Below are 25,658 nucleotides of genomic sequence, written 5' to 3' on the forward strand. Positions count from 1 at the left end.
TTAGCCGATTGAGTCATCACTCACAGGGTCCAATGTGCTCTCAATTCTTTTCTTTCTCTCTTTATTTTTTTAAAATACAACTTGACTTTTCCAAATATACGATTCATTGGACCCATTCATGCATCTTTACTCTTGGTATTTCTGGTGTTTCTTGAGCTCTGTGCTTTGCAACCAGTTTAATAAGTTCTTTACTCAGGAGCTCCTGCCGGGCTGCCCTGGCCAGGGACTCTCAGATCTTGAGTCTCTCCAAGACCACAGCAGGCATGATGAGCTTGTAGTTGGGACTTTCTTGTGGAGTTTGTCCCATGTGACTTTGTCAAACAGAAACAGATTGTCGAGCTTGCCCTGAACTTTCCCTTTGGACCACTTCCTCTTGGCATTGTCCACCCCTCCTCCCCCCCACCCCCGTTTGTTCACAGGGTCCTTATGCTTCTTGGCTGGCTTCCTGGCATCTTTCTTTTTCTTGGTGTCCTTGAATGGCATGGCGAGGTGCAAGGAGCGTCGGCGACCACCTAGGTCTTGCAAGATGTTGGACCTTTGGGTTCTTGGGGAAGTTTTCTAATGTAGATTCCTCACACATACAAATGCGGGAATCTGTTTAGGATCTCTGCATTGTGAAAATAATTTTCCAGACCAATAGATGAAGTAAGATTTTTTTTCTACAGAAGAAAACTGCCATGGGCTTCAACCCCAAGGACTTTAGGACAATGAGATGTGGGGTGGTTGATGGCCCAGTTGATGGCCCAGTTGACTCCTCGGGTTGGCTCAATGCCTTTCCCCTCCCAGCCTGCCTCCCTCACGCTCAGAGTAGAGCTAAAGATGTTTCCAGCATCCCATCTGGATTCTTTCCTTTTCTGTCTCAGAAAGTCTCCTGCAATTGTGTGCATCTCTGGTAGGACCTGAGTCGCATGGGCTGCCCTGGGGACGGGAGTGGATTACTGGGCCACATCAGAAGTAGGCCACCTGCCCTGAGCTCTTTCAGTAGAGAGGAAGCGGCTGCACGCTGGCCTTGCAGCTCCTGATAAGGCTGAAGTCACACTCAGGCCCCTTCTGTGTGGGAACGGCCTGGGGCAGGTTAGGGAATCGAGAATTGCAGTTCCAGAGTTTGTAGATGTGGAACACTGCATGTTTGCAGCAAATGATGGCTTCGGACAGATGTTCAGAGGAGTCAGAAGTTCAAAACTAGCAAAAATAATCACCAAGCAAGCAGATAAAGACCCCTTCCTAAGAAATAGAATCTCATGGTCGGGGTTGCTCAGAGGAAACATGGCACTCAGTCAAATACGGTTTCTGAAGTTTGATATATATTTTTTTATTTTGTTATTTGAAGAGTTGAGTTATGGAGAGAAGGAGAAACAGATCTTCCATCTGCTACTTTACTCCCCAAATGGCCACAATCACTGTAGCTGAGATGGATTGGAAGTGGAGCCAGAGATTTGAACCAGCACCCATGTGGGATGCCAGCACTGCAGATGGAAGATTAGCCTACTACACCATGGTGCTGGTCTCCCAGATTACTTTTTATGATTATTTTTTTAATATGTATTTACTTATTCAAAAGGCAGGGTGACACACAGAGATAAAGATGGAAAAAAAAGCAGATCCACTGATCCCCAAATGGCTACAATAGCCAATCTGGGCCAGGCTGAAATGAGAAGCCTGGAACGCCATCCTGATCGCCACACGGGTGGCAAGGACCAAGCCCCTGGACCATCCTTAACTGCTTCCCGAGGCACGTTAACGAGAAGCTAGGATTGAAACTGGCCTGCTTGTTACAGGATATCGGCATTACATCTAACCTGCCACACGACAATGCCAACCCTTCCAAACTTTTTAGTTTGAAATTGTATTTTGAATAGATTAAAATATCTATATGATTCAGAAGTCAAAATGATGTTAAAAAGATATGCTCAGAGAAATCTCTGATCCACTCTGTCCCCTGCAACCATCTCCTTTCCATAACACGGAACCATTTTGTTTTGTTGCCTTTGCAGAGTTTATTTTTGCAAATAATTATATAAATATGTACAGGTTGAGAATCCCTTATCTACAATGCTTAGAACCAGAAGTATTACATTTCAGATTTTTTTCAGGGTTTGCATATATGTGAATGCATACTTGTAATGTTTTTGCATAAATGAAATGAGACATGAGAATTGGATCCAAGTAAAAACAGAAAATTCATTTGTTCCCTATAAAACTTATGTACATAGCCAGAAGATAATTTATTTCTTTGTTTTTTTTTCTTTTTTCCTTTTTTTTTTCTTTTTCAGAGGGTAATTTAATATAATATTGTTATGTACCTGCTTCTTGAGTGGGACTCATCCTATGAGATCAAGTAGGGAATGCCAGTGCTTCGGTCCACTTTAGATTTAGGATTTTCAGGTTCGAGGTGTTAGTCTGCGTTCTCGTCATGCTTGCACAGCCGTAGGTGACATAGGTCAGTCCCTCAGGACACACGGTTAACACAAGATGGATGAGGTACTGCCAGCACAACTGGCAGACTTTCGCAGGACACCTGAGCATGCAAAATAATGACAAAAATATGGTATAAGAAATCAATAAGCCAATAACAGGCTTCCGTTCATCATCCCGTATGGTGTGCTGCTGACGTGACGTGTGCTGGCGGTGCTGAAGGCGTGTTTACACCAGCATCTGCAACACCCCGTCCTGTGACGTCATGACGTGACGTGTGCTGGCGGTGCTGAAGGCGTGTTTACACCAGCATCTGCAACACCCCGTCCTGTGACGTCATGACGTGACGTGTGCTGGCGGTGCTGAAGGCGTGTTTATACCAGCATCTCCAACACCCCGTCCTGTGACGTCATGACGTGACGTGTGCTGGCGGTGCTGAAGGCGTGTTTACACCAGCATCTGCAACACCCCGTCCTGTGACGTCATGACGTGACGTGTGCTGGCGGTGCTGAAGGCGTGTTTACACCAGCATCTGCAACACCCCGTCCTGTGACGTCATGACGTGACGTGTGCTGGCGGTGCTGAAGGCGTGTTTACACCAGCATCTGCAACACCCCGTCCTGTGACGTCATGACGTGACGTGTGCTGGCGGTGCTGAAGGCGTGTTTATACCAGCATCTCCAACACCCCGTCCTGTGACGTCATGACGTGACGTGTGCTGGCGGTGCTGAAGGCGTGTTTATACCAGCATCTGCAACACCCCGTCCTGTGACGTCATGACGTGACGTGTGCTGGCGGTGCTGAAGGCGTGTTTACACCAGCATCTGCAACACCCCGTCCTGTGACGTCATGACGTGACGTGTGCTGGCGGTGCTGAAGGCGTGTTTACACCAGCATCTGCAACACCCCGTCCTGTGACGTCATGACGTGACGTGTGCTGACGGTGCTGAAGGCGTGTTTACACCAGCATCTCCAACACCCCGTCCTGTGACGTCATGACGTGACGTGTGCTGGCGGTGCTGAAGGCGTGTTTATACCAGCATCTGCAACACCCCGTCCTGTGACGTCATGACGTGACGTGTGCTGGCGGTGCTGAAGGCGTGTTTACACCGGCGTCTCCAACACCTCGTCCCGTGACGTCACGGTAGTCATAGCCTCTGGACGACAGGGAGGTTGCATGTCCTGTAGGATCTCACAGCTCCCCCGTCATGTGTGTGGTCGGCTGTGTAGCTCAGGCCCGCACACCCGGAGTACAGAACACAGCGCATTCTCCAATAACCTGAAATAGATCAGAAATCTACTAATCCTGAATCGCATTTATTCACTGTCCCTGCTCACCGACGGACCTGAAACAATTGATTTCAGTTCTCAAACTCTCACTTATCTGCATGATAGTTCTTCAAAAAGCGAAAATGGATTTAAATTTTATTTTGCTACAAAATGGCTTTTGAAATCTGTCAATAGTCTCTCCTTCGATGTATTTTCCATGAACTTTTTGACTTTTTTTTTTTTTGAGCAATGAGGATAATAAGCTACTTTGGTGTTGTGGTGAGGACAAATAAATGCCGTGATGACCAATATCGTGGCCTACAGGGAACCCCGATGGTTCTCCCAGCTTCCGCCCTGCCCGGGCAACTGAAGCAGCAGGTGGAACACATCTCCCTATCTCTCCTCTGTCACTCTGCCTTTCAAATATTTAAAACTAAAGTGAATAGTGTATTTATATCTTGTTAACAATAATATGCTAGATTCGTGTTTGTATTATTAACATTGTATACTGTGCAATCAGATAGCGAACTTTGTTAACTTTAATACAGTACAAACAGCAAACATTGATGTAAAGCTTTGGGGAAAAAAAATGACTTTCCCATTCTTTTTGAGAACATATCAATAGAATATAAATATTCATGTTTTGATATGTATTGAGTCTGATGTCTGTGTACCGTTTCCACCCACAGCTAATAAGAGACATGGTTAATGTCTGTGAAACTAATTTTTCCAAACCCAACCCACCATCTCTTGCCAAATACCGAGCTTTGAGGTGCAAAATTGAGCACGTTGAACAGAATACTGAAGAGTTTCTTAGCATTAAAAAGGAGATACTAAAGAACAATCACGGGTAAGCCAAAAGGAAACATCTCAGAACCTTCTTAATTTTATTATTATTACTTTTTTAAAGATTGGTTTATTTTTATCAGCCAGGCAGATTTATCAGGAAAATGAGAGCAGAAAGAACTTGGATCCGCTGGTTCACTCCCGAGGTGACTGCAACGACCAGAGCTGAGAGACAGAGAGAAGGAGGGGTGGAGGGTTGGGGGGAGGGGGAGAGAGCGAGATCTTTCTGGTCCACTCCCCAGGTGGCCACAGGACTGGGGCAGGCTGAAGGCAGAGCCAGGGCATCATCCAGGCCCAAGCACTGTGCTGTCTTCGCATTTGTGCTGCTTTTCTCAGACCCTTGTCAAGGAGATGGATCCGAAGTGCAGCAGACAGGACACAAACGGGCACTTCATGGGATGCCCGCATTGCAAGTGGCACGGCTTCACCAACCGTGCTGCAATGCCAGCCTCCCATCTGGGTGTTTTTTTGTTTTTTGTTTTTTGTTTTTGTTGTTGTTGTTGTTGTTGTTTAGCATATATGCTGCCGAACAAGTGCTCCTTCCCACTTTATTCTTATATGTGAGTGGAACTGTACACTGTATATTATGTATTTGACAAGATTTGGGATTAGCCTATGTATAAAATGTTAAACTTAACTTAAACGTTTTCTTTTACCGTAAGCTCAGTAAGTTGGTGTTTTTCAGAACAGACGTTTGGCCCAGTAGATAAGATGCCTGCCTCCCACATTGGGGTACCTGGGGTCCCTTCTAGCTCCGGCTCCTGATTCCAGATTCTTCGTAGTGTATATCCCAGGGAACAGAAGATGAGCCAAGTGTCTGAGTTCTTGCCAAACCCATGGAGAGACCCAGATGGAGTTCCTGGCTCCTGGTGGCAGTCCATCCTCGGGCATCGGGCATTTAGGGCCTGGACCAGAGTTTGAGAGGTCTCTCCTTCTGTCCCTCAAATCAACACGTAAAAGGTTTTCAGTAGGAAACCCTTTCTAGGCTGTGTTGTAAGTTCTTGATTCAGCTTTCTGACAATAGGCGTTTACCTTGACAATCATGATCTTGTGTGTCTTTTGCTTCTAAATATGTCATCTCAAGGTTTTCCTTCTGTTTCTTGCAGGAAACATCGTGTGAACATCTTGCAGATGTTTCGAGTCGGCAGAGTGAATGAAACCACCGAATTTCTCAGCAAACTGGGCAACGTGAGGCTCCTGTTACACGGATCTCCAGTCCGTAACCTCATAGGAATCCTGTCCCGGTACGAGCAGCCTCCCGTGGGTGACACGTTTTGTTTTCCCCTAGTTTTTCTAGAATTTTCTAAATTCTCAGCCAGCCGACTTCTAGAGAAAATTAAACACCTCATCACTAAGCATATCCTTTAAATGGTGTAGTTCTTGCTTTTTAAAGTTGTGTTGTGTGGGTATGAACTGCCCCTGGAAGACTGTATCGTATGACGACAAGTGATTGTGTATTGCAAGGCTCTTCATGTGTCACTAATCTGAGAACTGCCCAGTATTGAAAGAGATAATTCTAGAAATTAGAGTACCTATATGTGAGTTTCCAAATCAAAACATAACTCTAGTTTTCTGTTGACTTAAGATTAATGCTAAAACTAAGCTTATGAGTAAAGGGGGGAATAAGATTAAATTTGATCCTCTAAGTACTTTAAAAAAAACGAACAGGCCCGGCAGTGTGGCCTAGCAGCTAAAGTCCTCGTCTTGAAAGCCCTGGGATCCCATACGGGCACCTGTTCTAATTCCAGCAGCCCTGCTTCCCATCAAGCTCCCTGCTTGTGGCCTGGGAAAGCCATCGAGGACAGCCCAGAGCCACAGGACCCTGCACCCACATGGGAGAACAGGAAGTTCCTGGCTCCTGGCTTCAGTTCAGCTCACCACCGGCCGCTGCGGTCACTTGGGAAGTGAATCATCCAATGAAATATCTTCCTCTCTGTCTCTCCTCCTCTATGTATATCTGACTTTCAAAAAAATAAAGAAAGAAAAATAAATAAATACAAGATCCACCTGGAAAAAAAACTTAAACTGCTGTCACTTAAGATGCTTAAGCCCGTACAGGGTGTGTGGTTTGAGCCCAGCTAGCCAGCTGCCTGCTGATGGAGGCAGCGGATGATGGTTCTAGCACCTGCATCCCTGCTCCCCATGGAGGAGCTGGCTTCAGCTCAGCCAGCCTGGCTCCTGGAGGCATCTGAGGAGCGAATCAGCACATGGAAAATCTCTGTCTACCTCTCGCTGTGTCACTCTTTCAAATAAATAAATCTTTTTTAAAAAGAACAAGCAAACAAAAAATGCTGTTGATGGACTCAAAAGATATTTGTGTTCATCTGAAGGATGCCAATTCTTTTCAAATTAATCAATACATTTTGAAAGAAGTTAGAAGCAGATTAAACTTGCACTTGCAACTCCGCCACCCCATCTCAGAGGGCTGTTGGAAGTCCTGGCTTCTTGGCTTATGACCCAGCTTCCTGCTTGTGCGTGTAAGGCAGCAGAGGAGGGCTGAGTGCCTGGGCCCTTATCATCACATGGAAGACCCGGAAGGAGTTTCCGGCTCCTGACGTTGGTCTGGCACAGACTATTATGGCCATAGATGGCATAAACCAACAAATTAAAGCTATCTCTCTCTCTCTGCTATTCTGCTTTTGAAAGAAGTAAATATATCCTTAAGAAACTGAACAAAAAATGAGAAGAGATTTTAACTACATATATTTAAAAAAAATTTTTGGCATTACCATGATAATTTTGAAGGTGAAGAATAATGACAGAGAATTAAACAATTGGTATTAAACCTATTATAAAACTACATGAATTAAGTTCCCAGAATGATGGTTAAATAACTAAATCCTCACCCTGCCGAGACCCAATCAGAGCACTAGTTCGTGTCCCAGCTACTCCACTTCCCATCCAGCCCACTGCTTGTGGCCTGGGCAACAGTAGAGGATGAGCCCAAAGCCTTAGGCACCTGCACCTGCCTGGGAGATGTGGAAGAAGCTTGTGGGTCCTGGTTTTGGATCGGCTCAGAGCCAATTGTTGTGGCCACTTGGGAAGTGAGCCAACAGACGGAAGATCTTCCTCTCTGTCTCTCTTCCTCTCTATAAATCTGACATTTCAGTATAATTAAATAAAAATGTTCAGGCTTATTTATTTTTATTGGACAGTCAGATATACAGGCTTTCCCAGGCCACAAGCAGGGAGCTGGATGGGAAGTGGAGACACCAACACAAACCAGCACCCATATGAGATCCTGGGTGAAAAAGGCGAGGACTTTTTTAGCCACCAGTCTACTGCACTGGTAGACTTTTATTTAAAAGATTAAACAAATCATTTTTTAAAAGATTTATTTTTATTATTTTTTTTTATTGGAAAGGCGTATATACAGAGAGGAGAGACAGAGAGGAAGATCTTCCGTCCGATGATTCACTCCCCAAGTGAGCGCAATGGCCGATGCTATGCCAAACCGAGGCCAGGAGCCTCTTCCGGGTCTCCCACGCGGGTGCAGGGTCCCAAAGCTTTGGGCCGTCCTCGACTGCTTTCCTGGGCCACAGGCAGGGAGCTGGAAGGGAAGCGGGGCTGCCGGGATAGAACCAGCGCCCATATGGGATCCCGGGCGTGCAAGGCGAGGACCTTAACCACTTGCGCCACCGTGCTGGGCCCTAAACAAATCTTTTAAAGAAAAAAAAAAATAAGCTGTAGTCAGAAGCTGGATCCATCTATCAAACCCAAGTACTCTGATGTCGGGTGCTGGTGTCTTGGTTTTTTTTTTTTTCCTTCTAAAGATTTATTCATTTTTATTGCAAAGGCAAATATACAGAAAGGAGGAGAGACAGAGAGGAAGATCTTCCATCCAATAGTTCACTTCCCAAGTGAGCTGCAACAGCTGTAGCTGAGCCAATCCGAAGTCAGGAGCCTGGAGTGTCTTTCCAGTCTCCCACGTGGGTGCAGGGTCCCAAGGCTTTGGGCTGTCCTCGACTGCTTTCCCAGGCCACAGGCAGGGAGCTGGAAGGGAAGTAGAGCTGCCGGGATTAGAACTGGCACCCATATGGGATCCCGGCGCATGCAAGGCAAGGACTTTAATCACTTGGCCATCGTGCCAGGCCCTTAATAGGTTTTTAAATAGCAACTGTTTCTATTATTACAAGGCTGTGATAAGAGGTCCCCCCAGTTTTTGTTTTTTTTTTTTTTTTTTTGCTCGGGCATTATAATACCCTTTTCTTTCTAGGGGTTTGCTTTTACCCAAAGTGGTTGAAGATCGTGGTGTGCACAGAACGGACATTGGGAATCTTGGAAGTGGAATATACTTCAGTGATTCGCTCAGGTGAGTCGGCTGCTTGCTTCCCAAGGAATCGATGCTGCGCCTTGCTCTTCTTGCCTCTGTCTTTCCCCGATGAGGAAGTTTCTTATGCAAGCAACAAACCACTGAAAGGCGCCAGGTTTCCCAGTGTCCTGTAACCGGCTGTCTGACAGCGAATGTTAAGGGAAATTACATTTGAAACCCTCTTCGTGATGCACGCTTCTAAGAGCTTTGCTGTGTGTTTTGGCTGAGGTTCTTTCCAAGGAAAGCCCTAACTGTTCTCTGTCACTGGTGGGACTCAGAGGGCCTTGCTCCAGGTTATGCAGCTCACCCAGGGCTGGGGTGGGCTCAGTCTCTGCAGCCAGGGTCTTTGAGAGCCTGGGCTCAGGCACAGCCCTGGCCATGAATGCCTCTTTAGAATGTTCCAGCAGATGAAAACTCAACCCCTCTCTCCCTGTTTGTAAGTCTGCCTTTCAAAAAAATTTAAATGAATCTTGAAAAAAAAAAACCCAGAAATCTAAACAAAATTGGCAGGAGCAATATACTTTTCTCTGAGAACAAGTGTTTTGAAGACAACCTGACACAACCAAGGCCCATATATGTGTTTACTCTCTGAACTTTAAAGTAAACAAGCTCATAATAAAGTTCAGAGCTGAATCTTTCCAACAATCTCAATAACAGTGAATTTTGGGATAGCTTTACAGGAAGGTATTTCAGTAATACAACCCTAAATTCATGGGGCCAGGAAGTGTTCTAATTTTCAAGTTTTCACAACTTTTGAAATATTGACATATATACAATGGGATATCTTGGGGCTTAGACCAAAACCTAAACACAAAATGTTTTATGCTTCATATACACCTTATGCAAACAGCCTGTAGGTCATTGTATACAATGATTAGCACACCTGTGGCTTATTTTGTTTTGTGTTTGTTTTTAAAAGTTTATCTTACTGATTTGAAACTCAGAGTTATGGGCAAAGAGAGGAAGTGAGATCTTCCATCTGCTTGCCAACTCTCCAAATGGCTGCAAAGGTCCAGGCGGGGTCAGGCCAAAACCAGGAGCTTCACCACAGTCTCCCACATGGAGGCAGACGTCCGAGGAATTTCCCATCTGCCACGATTTCCCAAGCACATTAGCAGGGAGCTGGATCGTAGTAGAACTGCCACGTCTCCAACTAGCACGGACATGAAACGCTGGCATCGCAGCTACAAACTTCACCCCCTGTGCTATAACAATGACCCCCGCACTTGTGTTGTAACTGTGACCCATCACAGGAGGCCTGGGTACCATGCTCTACCTTGGTGCCACGCAGTGCTTAACATGTTTTGGACTTCAGAACACTTCAGATTTGGGACTTCAAGAAAGGGGTGATCGGTCTGCTATAAAATGCTACTGACCTGTAGCTGTAAGTTGAAATATGTGTTTATTTCCTTCCACATGCAGTGCAACTATTAAATATGCACATCCCGGTGAGACCGAGGGCACCAGGTTCCTGCTTGTCTGTGACGTGGCCCTCGGGGAGTGTATAGAATTTGACCAGAAGGACTTCTCTTTAACCGAGGCCCCAGAAGGCTACCACAGTGTGCATGGAGTAGCACGAACAGCCTCGCTCAACACGGATTTTGAGGTATTTATATATTAAGCAACAAAGTCCCAAATGCCCAAAGAACAGCATCAGGTTTTGCTTCTGCTATGTTCAGTATAATTACATTTATGTAATTAATTGTATGTGTGCCATCTGCATTAGCAAACCTGACCTGCTCTTTTGAGAACATCTGCTAATGACAAGTTGTGATTGTTGTCTTTAACTCTTACTATTTTCTGTTTATGCTAGGATGACGAATTTGTGGTATATAAAACTAATCAGGTTAAAATGAAATATATTATTAAATTTTGCCTGCCTGAGGATCAAATAAAGAGCTTTAGGCCTCCTAACAATATTGAACTAGAGCAATACAGACCTCCTGTGTTCTCAGACAGCTCCAAAATTGAAGGTAAGACAATTCTGTTACATTTGTCATGAAACTTACATTCATTTTTTATAATATCTGACCTCGTACATGAATATTTCATTTTATTTTTTTGTTTTGGACATGGGACAACCAGAATGTGAGAAAGGTTAAGTGATCTTAAAATTCCTTGTTACTTTGTTAGCTCACTTAGGTTGAACTTGTTCTCAGAGACAGCCAACCTTAAAGCCAGTGGAGTCACTGTAAGCTGTCCAAGTGCAAAAAGCATAACAGGAGGGTGTGCATTAGGCCACTTTGGTTACTATAATGAAATTCCTGAGGTAGGCTAACTTTATACAAAAAGGAAGCTTGTCTGACTCACAGATGTAGAGCCTAAAGTTTGGGTAGCTACATTGTTTTTTTCTTGTTGATAGGCTAAGAACTTCATGGTAGAAGCTTGAGCAAGAGACCACACCTCAAAACAGGAAGTCAGAGTGAGTCAGGGCTGGGTTGACTCCTTTAACACTCTGCTCTGGAGTGAGCGCAGGACTCCCACAAGAGCCTTCTTGGTGCTTTCCAAGGGCAGTGCCCCAGAGACCACTCACCAGGCACACCTTAAAAGCCTGCGTGACCTCCCAGGGTCAGCACACCAGGAAACAAGCTCCCACACTTGACCTTCTGGGGGACACAATCAAACCGCATCCAAACGAAGCAGGGAAGACAGAACAGACTGCAGACACGGCTTTAGAACCAAGAAGCTGAGGCTTGCAGGTCTACCCTACCACATGGTGCCATCATGAACAAGTCACAGAAACTTTCTAATTATGTTTTGTGTAGTGAGGGGGCTGGCATTTGGCATTAAGACACCATTGGAGACACCTGCATCTATGGCAGAGTGCTTGGGTTCAGTACCCAGCTCTGCTCCCTGAGCAAAGCCTCCAGTTAACGCAGACCCAGGAAAGCAATGGCAATAGCTCAAGTGAGCAGGTTTCTGGTACCCACTGAGTTTTTCTGGTTCCTGGGTCCCACCTGACCCAGAATTAGCCATTACAGCCATTGGGGAATGAATGAGTAGATGGGAGATTCTTTTTTTTTTTTTTAAGATTTATTTATTTTTATCGGATAGGCAGATCTACAGAGAAGAGGAGAGATAGAAAGGAAGATTTTCCGTACAATGATTCACTCCCCAATTGGCCGCAACGGCTAGAGCTGAGCCAATCCGAAGCCAGGAGCCAGGAACTGCTTCCTGTTCTCCCAAGTGGATGCAGGGTCCCAAGGCTTTGGGCTGTTCTCGACTGCTTTCCCAGGCCACAAGCAGGGAGCTGAATGGGAAGTGGAGCTGCCGGGATTAGAACCGGTGCCCATATGAGATCCTGGTGCATTCAAGGCGAAGACTTTAACTGCTATGCTGTCATGCCAGGCCCAGAAGATTCTCGTCTGTCTCTTTGTCTTGCAAATAGAATGAAAATGACTAAATAAATGAACAAGCTACAGTAAAAATACCAGCTAACACTAACATTCCCAACCTGCAGATTACCAGTTGCCAGACACCAAAGCCCCCAGCAGTACCCAGGCTGGCCTTCAAGACACCTCTGGAAATCTGATTCCCCTTGAGAATGTTCACGTCAAAGGGAGAATAATAGACTTCGTGGCCCAGGTAAGCCCTTTGTGGTCCTTTGATGGTTAAACTGAATAGGTATAAATTGTAAGAATCCAATTGCAATTCCAGGAGCTAAAAAAAACCGTATGCATTTCTAAAATCCATTTAATCAACTGTGATTGACTGGGCAGTACACAGGAGGGACAGTTTTATGAACAACACAAAAGCCAACCTCTTGAGCATAGCTTGTATAGGGGAACAGGAGACGGACATGACAAATGAGCTGAGTGCCTATCGGGTTACGAAGTCAAAAAGAAAATCAGGAAGGGAAGGGTTTGGACAGCCAAGGAAGGCCTCACCAAGAAGGCAGTATCTGAGTGCAGACCTGGAGGAGTGGGGAACTAAGCTGTGTGGCTATCCAGTGGATGCTCATTCAGACAGAGGGAGTGGCATTGGGCAAAGACCTGGAGCGGTCAGGTGACATCACACAGGCCACTCTGGCAGGGCAGTGGCGGGAGCAGAACAAAGGGGAGAGGGTCCAAGGCCGACGTTAGGGTGTGGGACTTGCTGCCTGACTCTGAGTGGAGGCTCGAGGCAGTGTCCTTGGGAATCTCTGGCAGTTCTCGCTGGGTGACCCTTCCGAGAGATGCAAGCCGAAGCAAGGGGTCAGCTTATATCCTCCACAGTCCCGATCGGTAGACGTAGGCTGTTCCTGCTGCAGGAGCGAAGCGAGATGGGTCATGCCTTGATCCCAAGGGGATGTCTGGGGCCCAGCACTGTGATGTAGATGGTGAAGCCGTCAGCTGCAGTGCCAGCCTCCCCTTCTGGTGCTGATTTGAGACCATCTGCTCCATTTCTGATCGAGCTCCCTGGAAATACTCTGGAAAAATGGCACAGTATGTCCCAAGTGCCTGGGCCTCTGCACCCAGTTGAGAGACATGGAAAAAGCTCCTGGCTTCAGCCTGGACCAGCCCAGCTCCAGCCATTGCAACCATTTGGGGAGAACCAGTGGATGGAAGATTCTCTCTCTTTCTCTGTCTTTTCTCTCTCTCTGTAACTCTAACTTTCCAACAAATAAATACATCTTTTGTAAAAACAAGGAGGCAGGAAACATCTGGAGCCATATTGCAGCATAGGGACTACTGAGGGGACTGAGTGAGGGCTGATGGTGATCAGGCCCAACACCTGCACAGTGGGATGCAGGATGAGGCTAGCAAAGGACTACAGGTGAACCCAGGAAGCTTGGGGATAGGAACAGAGCCTGAGAGAGCGGCTGCAGTCAGGAATGGCTCCGGGGTTTTGTTCTGAGCAACTGGAAGGATGACATTTGTAGCCCTGAAATGGGGAAGGCCACACAGTGAACACCAAGGGTTGTCTGTGCCTGGCTCACCCAGGTTGACCCTTCTTGGGGTGAATTCATTGTTTTAGCTGACTTATACAATGGCGCTATCTCACAGGAAAAAAATAGTGAAGTGTTGAGTCATCTTCACAGTGTGTTAGTTTCTGATGAAAATGCTTTTGTTACCATTCTCTGTAACTCCTGGCATGGTCAGTGCTCAGTCACACAGTAGGATAGACCAAGGGGATGAGACTGACTTGAGCTCAAGTTCTGAGAGCTCAGCATGCAGAGGCAGGCGTGCTGACTGGGCATGGGACAGTCACCTGCAGAACAGGATGAAGTGTTGACTTAGACTGAGTCCCCATTTGTCGTGGGACAATTTAGCAAATCCTCGTCAAGCACAGGTGTCCTTCGGGGTTTTGTCAAAGAAAAGGCTTTGGGGAAGAGCTCCACCTTCCATCTGTTGTCCCAGTGGACCTGGCCTGGCAAAGACCATCTGGGACCCCTGCTTCACCTCCCCAATCTCTGCTTAGAATGCCAACGCTTGGGATTTGTCAACCTCATGAGAGTTTGGCCAGTCGAAATCATGCTTGGAGTGTAACATTTAGACATTTGCTAGCTAGTTCTTGGCAGTTCAGCGCTGTCTAGGACACCAGAAAGTGGCAACAACTGCAGCTCCCAGTCCCAAAACTCGAAATTGATGCCCTGCTGTGCACTGGCGGCTGCGCTTTCTACCCAGGATCCTTTAGTTTACCACGAGCTGCAGGGCTGGCAATCTTTTTTCTGCCAAGGGCTATTGGGAAATGCACAACATCATTTGTGAACCATACGATAGTATCAACTTAGGAATTCACTGATTTGGGGCCAGAGCTGTAACATAGAAGGCAAAGCTACCGCTTGTGATGCTAGCATCCCATATGAGCACCTGTTTGTATCCTGGCTGCTCCACTTCCTATCCAACTCTCTATTAATGTCCCTGGGAAAGCAGCAGGAGATGGCCCAAGTGTTTGGGCCCCTGTACCCACATGAGAGAAATCGATGAAATTCCTGGCTCCTCATTCAGCCTTGCCCAGCCCTGGGGAGTGAAACAGCAGACAAAAGATTCCTATCTATCTATCTATCAATTTCTTTCTCTCTAGCTCTATAACTGATTTTCTCTTTTTTTAATCTTTCTTTTTTTTATTATTGATTATATTGCATTATGTGACACAATTTTATAGGCACTGGGATTTCCCTCCCCAACCCCCCCCCCCATGGTAGATTTCTCCACCTTGTTGCACTACCACAGTTCAAATTCAGTTGAGATTCTTTCATTGGAAGTATTTGCCAAGCATAGAGTCCAGCATCTTATTGTCCAGATAAGTTCAACGGTTTCTTGGGGAGACCATCTCTGGTCTGAAGGTAGAGCCGGCAGAGTATCATCCTGATCGATTAAAAGCTCCAACATAACATCAGCAACAATTTACAACCTTGTGGAATTAGTTGACATGGTATTGAGTAACCAATATGTATAACTGATTTTCAAATAAACCTCTGAGGAAAAAAAAAAACAAAACAAGAGTTCACTTGCTATAGATTTATTTCACATTAAGTCCCATCTGTGGTTGACTTGGCAGAGCCAGACTAAATGATTCTGTGAGCCTTCTTCGGCCCACAGGTGGGACAGTCCCCACCCCTGGTGGTGAGACATGACCCCAGGATAAATGGGAGCATCTTAACAGCTGCCAGGCCACCTGACACTTAGAGGAACGAGGCTCAGCGCACACATGGGGCTGTGTGCAGTGTTGGTGAGAGTTCCCATGGTCTCCATCAGGTGTGCACAGAGCCCTGAATCTGCAGCCAGTGCACTGGGTTACAGGGCATGGAGGCAGCCCTGCCACTGTGTCATGTGTGGCTGTAGAAGCCAGGGCCAGGAAATTAAGGGATGTAATAAAAACTGAAGGCATTTAAAACAAATATGTGTAATCATGTTTATGTCATGCATATAGACTCATCCAGCATGTGGGTTTTTTCTTCGGCAGGTGGTTCTTTTCCAGACATACACAAATCAAAGTCATGTGCCCATTGAGGCGAAATACATCTTTCCTTTGGATGACAAGGCAGCTGTGTGTGGCTTTGAAGCATTCATCAATGGGAAGCACATAGTAGGAGAGGTAAGGGCAGCAAGCTCTTTGGGGCTGACCTTGCTTCCAGTCTCCCACTCTTCCAGATCTTCATCAGAGTGCTCTGGCTGTGAGGCTGGGTTGGCATGAGACAGAGCCAGCACACGGTCAGTGCGTACTGTAGCATGCCTCCCTGCTCAGCTGCTTCCCATCCAGCCTTAGCTGTCAGGGTCATGCAAATTCTGTGCCTAGGCACTTCAGAAAAAGATGATTTCAATATCAGAAGTTTGAAACAGGCACATTGGGAAATTAGTAAACCCCTTATACATTTCTGAGGGGAAAAAACCTGTTATCTGCACTCCTTGCTATAAAAGTCAAGCTGGGTGTGGAGGGCCACATTCTGACATAGCACGTTAAGCTGCCTCCTACGGTGATCGCCAGTTCGAGCCATGGGTGCTCCACGTCTGGTCCAGTTTCTTGCTGATGCTCCTGGGAAAGCAACAGAGGATAGTCAGATACTGGGACTCCTGCAACCCATGGGAGAGAACAAAATGGAATCCTGTCTCCTGACTTAGCCTGACAGCCCTGGCCATTGCAGCTATTTGGGGAATAACCCAGTGGATGTAATGTCTCTTCTCTCTCTGTAACCTGCCTTTAAAATAAATAATAAATCAATCTTAAAATTAAAAAGGTGAAGCCAGGGCAGGTATGTGGTGCAGCTATTAAAATGTCACCTCAGGGGCCTGGCACAATAGACTAGTGGCTAAAATCCTCACCTTGCATATGCCAGGATCCCATATGGGCACCTGTTTTTATCCCAGTTGCTCCACTTCCCATCCAGCGCCCTGCTTGTGGCCTGGGAAAGCAGTTGAGGACAGCCCAAAGCCTTGGGACCCTGCACCTGCTTGGGAGACCTGGAGGAAGCTCCTGGCTTCAAATCAGCTCAGCTCTGGCTGTTATGGTCACTTGGAGAGTGAACCAGTGGACAGAAGATCTTCCTCTCTGTCTCTCCTTCTCTCTGTAAATCTGTATTTCCAATAAAAATAAACAATTCCTTTAAAAAGGCCATTTAGGACTCCTCCATTCCATTTGGAGTGCCTCGTTCAAGTTCTCGTCTCACTGCCCTTCCAGCTTGCTACTGATGTGCACCTGGGAGGCAGCAGGTGGTGATGGGTCAGGCACAGCAGGTGGTGATGGGTCAGGCACAGCAGGTGGGGATGGGTCAGGCACAGCAGGTGGGGGTGGGTCAGGCACAGCAGGTGGGGGTGGGTCAGGCACAGCAGGTGGGGTGGGTCAGGCACAGCAGGTGGGGGTGGGACAGGCACAGCAGGTGGTGATGGGTCAGGCACAGCAGGTGGGGATGGGTCAGGCACAGCAGGTGGGGGTGGGTCAGGCACAGCAGGTGGTGATGGGTCAGGCACAACAGGTGAGGGTGGGACAGGCAGCTGGGTCCCTGCCATGCAGGAGAGACCATGTAGAGTCCTCAGCTCCCAGCTTGCACCTGATCTACCGTCAACCGGTCACAGGCAACTGAGGAGTGAACCAGCAGACCATAGTTCTCTCTTTGAAAGAAACAAAATGAATATAAAAAAATATTAAAGAGAAGTAGTCAAACTGAAATGAGAGTTCTTTTGGAAAGTTTCTAAGAAAAAGCGTACCAAAAGAGTTAACAATCGATTTGTTCTTTAAGGATTAGCACACACTCAGAAGTAATAAAAAATGACTAAATTTAAGATAACCTTTAGGGACAGCCAATTGGCAGCAATTAAGATAACACTTAATATGGGACACTTGTATCCCATATCCGTGCCTGACTCTGGTCCAGCTCCACTGCTGACTCCAGTGTCCTGCTAATGCAATGAGACGGCAGTGATGGCTCAGGTAGTTGGGTCCTTCTGCCCTTGAGACCTGGACTGAGTTCCTGGTTCCCGTATTCACCTTGGCCCACGCCCAGCAGATGGGGTACTGTTTGTCTCTGTCTCTCTGCATTTCAAATAAATCAGCAAATAATAATAAATGTCTTCCAGATTAAAGAGAAGGAAGAAGCCCAGCGTGAATACCGAGAGGCCATCAGCCAAGGTCATGGCGCTTACCTGATGGACCAGGATGCTCCGGTGTGACTTCATACTCTTCCAATAGCTAGCCTGGTCATGAGAAAGGGGGAAAGTGGGAGAAGGTTTTGAAATGCTAGAGACCAGATCATTGGTGCTGTTTCAGAGCCCAGAGTTCCATTTGCTCACCAGCCTCACTCTTAAGCAGGACCTGTTCTCATGGGCCGTAATGTGGGGCCTCCCTCCTTGGTCCTCCTGTACATTTTCCCACCCTGGAAAGTGCTGTGTCGGGGTTTCCTGCCTGCCCTGCAGTTGTTTGTTCAGATGCCTGAGCTTTGTGCTGCTTCATGTAGGGTCCAGAGCGCAGGACGGTTTTATCCCCTTCCTCTGGGGAGGTAGTTTTGGCTTCATCCTTCTCTGAAGCAGGGGAGCTGTGCCTGGTTGCTATGACCATAGGGAAGATATTGTTCCCTATTTTGTTTCTGTTCCTTTCCCAGCAGACCTGGAAGTGACAGCTTAAAGCTTTTACTTCGTAAGAGGAGAGGGTGCAGGCGAGTGGCACTTAGTGTTCCAGGCCAAGCAGCAGCCAGCTGCTTTCCACACATCTGTTCACCTGGCCACCTTCCACACCCCACACTGCCAGCTGTCTGCCTCCCATGCACCTGCTCTGCTGAGAGGAGCTTTCTTCCGACTGCAGCCCCATGCCGGTCTATCTGATGGACTCCACAGCAAACAATGGCGGACAGCCTGCAAGAGAACCTAGCTTCTCTTGGATCAGGAGCTCATAGTCAGCCAAGCTCAGAATCTGTAGGAATCTGCACAGTTCCTGTTGTCCCCTCTGTCCTCAGAGAGCAAGTCTTTGGAATTCAGCTCTCTTGGCTGATGAGTTCTAAGCATGTTATGAATTTATAGATTATCTGGTAATATCAGAATGAGCATCATCTTGCATCTGTGTGTGTCCTACTCAGAAATGGAAATGTCACCCACAGTTCAGTGGCACTCTCTCAAATGAACCCCAGGCTTTTACACCGATGCTGCTTTTTTTTAAAGATTTATTTATTTTTATGGGAAACGTAGATTTCAGCTCAGTGGCCAACAGGAATCTTCTCTCCCCTCAAACCTTTATTATATCCTGCAGATGGGTCGCGGTCTTCACTGTCAGTGTTGTTCTGTGCACCCAGGTCTTCTTTCTGGGATAAGTTTGCTCCAATAAACCAAAATACCAGACACAGCAGGGCGCTTAGGAGGTCTTTTCTTCTAGCAGGGTAAGGACAGGAAGGGAGGCAAGCTTAAACTGCTGGATCTAGACTCCTGTGTGAGTTGCAAACCACTGCATCTGATTCTATTTCAGGATGTTTTTACTGTGAGTGTTGGCAACCTGCCCCCTGCAGCTAAGGTTCTTATCAAAATCACCTACATCACAGAACTGACCCTGCAGGGCCCCGTGGCTGTCTTCTTCATGCCAGCCACCGTGGCTCCCTGGCAACAGGACAAGGCCTTGAATGAAAACCTTCAGGTTTGTACACCTAAGATTAGATTTGAGGCAGTTATATGCATGGGGAAGGAAAAACGTCTGAAGTCATCTATTGTAGCATAAAGTCAATTTTCCTGACACTTAGGTGTTTAGACGTGTGTCCTATCTGTGACATGAATCAACAGGAAGACAGATCTGCTCAATGGGCATAGTTTTTTTTAACTACTCGATCACTCATGTTCTGTGTGTGTGCTTCGTCACAAAGAGTGGATGAGCATGGCGAACTCAAATAAGCCAAAAGAAGAGGATTAAGATCATCCCAGTTCTATTACCCAGAGAAAGCTGCTGATTATTGTTGTAGGTGCACATATGTGTATAAATGTGTATACGAATACAGGCATGCAGAGTGAGGTGTGTGTTTACACACTACAAACACTTAGTGTGTGTGCATAATGGTCAGACGTGATTCCTGCTGTCAGGTGTGCCTTGGAAGGGACTGTCACTCCAAGAACAGCGTTCCGTGTCCCAGGTCGACCTGTGTGGTGCTGCCGTCAGTTCAGGGTTCCACTGGGAACTTTGACTAGACACTCAGCCACGTGTGTTTTTCTTTAAACAGGACACAGTAGAGAAGATTTGTGTGAAGGAAATAGGAACACAGCAAAGGTAAGTACCTGAAATATTTAAAACCCATCTGTTGTTTGATTTGTCATTATGGCTTACATTTTCTTATAAAATTATGTGAAACAACTTGGTAGAACTAAGACATGAGAGACTAAAGCAACGTCTTCACTTTTGGTAGCTTCTCTTTGACTATGTCTATCGAGATGCCATATGTGATCAAGTTCATTTCCAGTGACACGCATGAACTAAAACAAAAGGTTAGTGAATGTTTTCTTTCTTTTTTTAAAAAAAAATATTTATTGACAGGCAATGCTACATATAGATGTAGACATAGATTTGAACATGGACACAGAGACAGAGAGCAAGTGTCCACCCACTGGTTCACTCCCCAAATCCCAAATGTCCACCACAGCCTGGGAAGGACCATGCCAAAGCAAAGAGCCAGGAACTTACCTGTGCTGCTTATGTAGATGGCAGAGGCCCACGTACCGAGACCTCATCTGCTACCTTCCACAGTACATTAGCAGGAAATTGGGTTAGAAACAGAGAGGAGACTCAGCCCGGGCACTATGAGATGGGCAGGTGCAGATGCACCAAGACATCTTCAACACTGAGCCAAAAGCCTGTGCCTTGGATCTCCGTTCAGAACAGTGAAGTTGTAAAATTCACCACTAATTTATGTATTTGAAAATCAGAGAAAGAGCTTTTATCCTCCGGTTGGAGAGCTCAAAGCTCTGTCTCTTTGCCTCTCAAATACAAATTTTCCAAAAAATACAAGTTTATTTTGGTGCATAAAAGCAGGCAGCAGGTGAAGGCCCAAATGGGGGTTCCTCCCACCACGATGGGAGACCTGGCTGGAGTTCCTGGCTCCTGGGTGGGTTTAGCTTGGCTCAGCCCTGGCTGTTCTGAGCATGTGTGGAGTAAACCAGGAGGTGAAAGATACCTCTCTCTCTCTTTGTGTCTTTCAAATGAGGCGAAAACAAGTAACTAAAATTGTCAATTATTGTTAATAGCAGTGTTTACCATTGAACCAAGAAATGTGTTATGATGACATTCTTTTGTCAAAGTTGCTGTTTCCATTAGCCTGTTTCCAAGGACTGTATCTGGCAGTTGAGGCTAACCTCTCTACACGCTGTTTTTCACACTGTTGGTGCCTGATGGCCCATTTCCCTGCCTTCCCCCACCTCGTCCTCTGGCTCCTGCGATGGTCTGGTCAGGTTATCACTGGGCCAACCTATCGAGGCTTCCCTGTACTATCCTTCCTTTTGCTGTTTTGTTTGGTTGGTTGGTTGATTGATTGTTTTTTTTTTTTTTTCCTCCATGCTTCTTATTTTCTTCCTCCAGGCTGGCAGAGCACAACCTCCACATACTTCCTGAGAACGCATATGGGGAGGGAGTAAAAACACCCGCCCTTCTCCAGGCAGGTGTGGCTCCCAGGGTTACTTCTGACAAGTGCAATTATTCATGTTCCCTGTCCTTTGTGGCCTGTTGAGCTCGGTTTTTGAGGATTCTACAAGAATTATCCCTAGGATCCTGAAGTTTCCTAAATATACGACGTTAGTTCATTGTATGTAATTCATGTTGCCTAGTCCTGGGAAATAAGAATTTTTAAAAATGAGTCACTCCTTTCTCTCCTTCCTTACTGCAGCATCTTCCAATCAGGTGTCTTCGCTGTCTGGCGTTCCTCTCCTCCTGTCCAATCAATTGCCTTTTTGTGCTATTTCCTAGGAGAGTTTCCTGTCCAATTTTAAATTGTCCTCGCTCTACAAAATGTGTGATTCTTTAAAGATTTGTTTATTTTTATTGCAAAGTCAGATATACAGAAAGGAAGAGAGACAGAGAGGAAGATCTTCTGTCCAATGATTGACTCCCCAAGTGACTGCAATGGCCGAGGCTGCGCCAATTTGAAGCCAGGAGCCAGGAGTTTCTTCTGGGTCTCCCACACGGGTGCAGGGTCCCAAAGCTGTCCTCGACTGCTTTCCCAGGCCACAGGCAGGGAGCTGGATGGGAAGCGGGGCTGCTGGGATTAGGACCAGCTCCCATATGGTGTGTTCAAGGCAAGGACTTGGCTGCTATGCCACCTCACCAGGCCCAATGTGTGGTTTTGATTCTCATACATTTTAGTTCTCGGAGCTCTTTTCTGTCCTTTGAATATTCCTTTTTCATAGCACCTTTGTATGTTTCATGGGAAAACTGTTTTCTTTTGTTTCTTGGAAAACATTCACAATACACATTTTTTTTTTCTGTTTCCTCATTTTCAGTTCCACTTTTCCCTTCTGGATTTTTTTGTGTCTGTATTCTTCATGGTAGAGGCTTTTCCTAATCCGTCTTGGGGACGTCTTCCTGTTTTTGTTGTCAGAACTGAGACACAAGAACATTGATTTGAACCTTCTGGATGGTCAGAAAGTGTGACTGGGAGACTCACATGTTAGAATGCCAACTCGCTTTCCTTCCCCTTGGGGAATAGCCCTACACTGTTCTGTGCCATTGTGCCAGCATCTCCTAGTCTAGGTGCTATTTGGTTGAAATTTTTTTAAAAGATTTTTTTTTTTTTTTGAAACGCAGAGTAATAGAGAGAGAGAGAGGAAGGGAAGGAGGGACAGAGAAAGATCTTGCATCTTTTGCTCCACTTCCCAAATGGCCACAGCAGCCAGGGCTAGACTGGGCTGAAGCTAAGAGCTAGGAACTCCATTTGGGTCTCCTATATGGGTGACAAGGGGCCAAGCACTTGGACCATCTTCAGCTGCTTTCCCAGGCACATTAGCAGAGAGCCGCAATGGAAGCATAGCAACCAGGAACTGAACCAGCACTCTGATATGGGACCACAGGAGGTAGCTTAATAGGCTATGCCACAACACCCACCCCTGGTTGAAGTTTTCTAATTGCTGAGCCTCTGTCTCCTTTAGTGAGAAAACAGGGGATGCATGGCACTAGTGCTAAGCAACTCCGAGTGGGGAAGAGCCTGGAACCTGCGAGCTTGGCTCATGATCTCTTGGCTGGGACCATGTTTCTGCAGGAACTGTGCCTCTGCCTCTGAGCCTTCCCTTTGCTGCTGAGGGTTAACGAGACTGCCACCTGTAGTGGCCCCCTCTGTGGGCACTGGGGAGTAGCTGCCTCTACTTCAGCCCCATCTCCTTCAGCTTTCTAGCTCCTTAAACTTTTAGATGCCTCCCATCTGCTGTGATTTTTGTCGATGTTCTCAATCTCTTGTATAAGTTAAAACTTTTTAAAGTTTCCTTCCCACTCTTTGGAAACTTAGCACGTTGCTATACAGCAAAGAGAGGCACATGGGTTTGATCCACCCTGGGTGCCAAGGCCACCACCCCAGTTAGCTTTGGGCAACAAGAGTTGCCAAGGCCTGGGACTTAAAGCAGCAAGTGCCAGTTATTCTCACACTTCTGTGGATTGGCCTGGCAGCTCTGGGTCTTGGAGGCACCAGCTGGTCAAACATGGCATCATGACACTCAGCTGCTGCCTTGGTGTCAGCTGGGGCAGCAGCTGTGTCTTCCACCATCCAGCAGGTTGACCGAAGGCCATTCATTCAACAGAGGGGCATCACGGGAAAACTGGTGGCATTCCACAAGTCCCTGCTTATATCACATCTCATCTGCCAGTATGCCACTGGGCAAAGCAACTCATACAGCCGCCTCCAATGGCCAATTCAAGAGTGGTGACATAGGCACCACCTCTTGATGGGAGGAGCTCCAAGGTCACATCGCAAAGGGGCAGGATTATAGGAGTAGAGAGACCTTGGGAGTCACCACATGGTCGTCGCTGTTTGTACACTTAAGTGCATTTCAAAAGCTTCCTTACATTTACAAAGATATAATCTCGAAATAAGGCATAACTTTAAGACATCTTTGGACTGTTCCCCACTGCTGGTTTAGGTCCTGATTAACTAGTGTGCGCTCTGCCATATGCATTGCTGAATACACAGGTCTCTGCATGGAACCCAGGGTTGAGACCATCCTGAGACTCACCTAAACTTGACTGTGTAAATCAACCTTAGCATTTCAAGGGCGGTGGGGGGGGGGGGATGGATGACACTGCTCAGACACCTAAAACCTACATTTCATGCGGTTGGGGTTTATTCCTGTGTTGCTGGCTCCTCACAGAGTTATGTGAATCAAGCAACGGCGTTTATTTCTTGCACACTGATGGCATGCCTGTGTCTTGTGGGTCACTGTGCTATGTGACTGCTTGCTTTGCAGAGCACTGACTGCAAGGCGGTCGTCAGCACCGTGGAAGGCAGCACCTTGGAGAGCAACGGCTTCTCCCTTCACGTCGGTCTGTGTGATCCGTACCTCCCAAGGATGTGGGTGGAAAAACATCCAGAAAAAGAAAGTGAGGTACGTTCCTCCTCTCTTAGAATTAAGACCTAGGATTGGAAAAGCATGTGGGAAGAAACGGGTTATTTCCATAGGAAATTACTGACTGAAAATGAATGCATCCTGAAGACTCTGCAAAGAGCCTGCCTGAGATTTCCAAACAAAGATGTGGGAGCCAGAGCCCAGCTTGTCCACCCACAAGCTGTGTGTGTTGGGGGGCGGGGGGCAAGGCCTTGAACTTTGGCTGTGTGTGTGCGGTAGAGACAGAGAGAGGCATCTAAGCGTGTTCCAATGTTGATACCATGTGACTTCACTGACGTTGGTTCTGGAGCTCTCAGGTTTATGCCCTATACACTGTAAATGCCAGCTCTACCATTCTGCTATTTGAAGTCCTACTAGGCCGTGCTGCCATGTCTCTCCCTCCTTTTAGGCATGCATGCTTGTCTTTCAACCCTGCCTCACTGCCACCCTCCCACACGTGGCCGACAGGAACGAAGTGATTATTTGTCTTGACTGTTCCAATTCCATGGAGGGGGTGACATTCACCAACGCCCGAAAGATTGCCTTGCACGCCTTGTCCCTGCTAGGCAAGAAGCAGAAAGTAAACATCATCCAGTTCGGCACAGGTGAGCATGCCCGAGTCCCAGCCCGGAAGTCTTCCTCCTTGCTGGGACCACACCCTGTAGGAGAAGCAAGGGCCTGGCACACGGGAAGTTGGGCCCGTGTCCGGCTCTGCCACGCTCAAGCTCGGTGTGTTGCCTTGAGCAAGTGCTTCAAGTTTGGGTTCCTGAGTGTCCTCATCTGTCGTCTGCGGCTGTCTCTCCCTCCTGTACTACCATGTGCAGTAAGCTGATTTAAACCCTGTAAAGGGTTTAAAATCAGGGCTGTCCCAGTCTAGTATGGTATGGTAATGGTTATTGTTAGCTGAGCTGAACACAAGACCCTCGGTCTGATTCACAGGGTGTCCCCAAAGTAAGAATGGCTCATTTGCGATCAGCACTGTGAAGCATTGTCTCAGCATCAGGGCACTGTTAGGAGGAAGGCGATGCTGTCCTGCAGGCCAGTGTCCAGACACGTCTCTGCCAGCAGCAGGGGACACTTCAGTAGAGAGAAGTCCGTGCCATCTTATCATTATTTTCGTCTTCCAGGCCATCCAGTAGGCTGCCTGAAGCCTCTATGATGGAGCGGGACGTGGACATGAGTCCAACAGGTGGGGGGATTGCAAAGGGCATGCATGAAGGCTGGCCCTAGGGCCCAGCGCCATGACAGCACTGACTAATCCTTGACCTTGCAAGCACCAGGATCCCAGAAGAGCACCATTTTATGTCCCAGCTGCTCTACTTCCCATCCAGCTCCCTGCTTGTGGCCTGGGA

General features: G+C 46.9%; 1 protein-coding gene across 1 annotated transcript in view; it reads left to right on the top strand.

Moving 5' to 3' along the window:
* The window catches only part of LOC121161742 (protein mono-ADP-ribosyltransferase PARP4-like), a 74,570-nt gene that overhangs the window by 20,017 nt on the left and 28,895 nt on the right, over nucleotides 1–25,658 (top strand). Inside the window, exons 10-22 of the mRNA XM_040988344.1 lie at nucleotides 4,374–4,534; nucleotides 5,637–5,774; nucleotides 8,747–8,842; nucleotides 10,265–10,448; nucleotides 10,656–10,815; nucleotides 12,303–12,427; nucleotides 15,731–15,862; nucleotides 17,839–17,925; nucleotides 19,214–19,378; nucleotides 19,953–19,999; nucleotides 20,136–20,214; nucleotides 24,169–24,306; nucleotides 24,716–24,911. Coding sequence (XP_040844278.1) covers nucleotides 4,374–4,534; nucleotides 5,637–5,774; nucleotides 8,747–8,842; nucleotides 10,265–10,448; nucleotides 10,656–10,815; nucleotides 12,303–12,427; nucleotides 15,731–15,862; nucleotides 17,839–17,925; nucleotides 19,214–19,378; nucleotides 19,953–19,999; nucleotides 20,136–20,214; nucleotides 24,169–24,306; nucleotides 24,716–24,911 — 1,708 coding nt within the window. The remainder of the gene's footprint in view (nucleotides 1–4,373; nucleotides 4,535–5,636; nucleotides 5,775–8,746; nucleotides 8,843–10,264; nucleotides 10,449–10,655; nucleotides 10,816–12,302; nucleotides 12,428–15,730; nucleotides 15,863–17,838; nucleotides 17,926–19,213; nucleotides 19,379–19,952; nucleotides 20,000–20,135; nucleotides 20,215–24,168; nucleotides 24,307–24,715; nucleotides 24,912–25,658) is intronic.

The sequence above is a fragment of the Ochotona curzoniae genome, unplaced genomic scaffold, assembly GCF_017591425.1.
Source record: "Ochotona curzoniae isolate NIBS_2020 unplaced genomic scaffold, NIBS_Ocur_1.0 contig_4838, whole genome shotgun sequence".
NCBI classification, from domain to species: Eukaryota; Metazoa; Chordata; class Mammalia; order Lagomorpha; family Ochotonidae; genus Ochotona; species Ochotona curzoniae.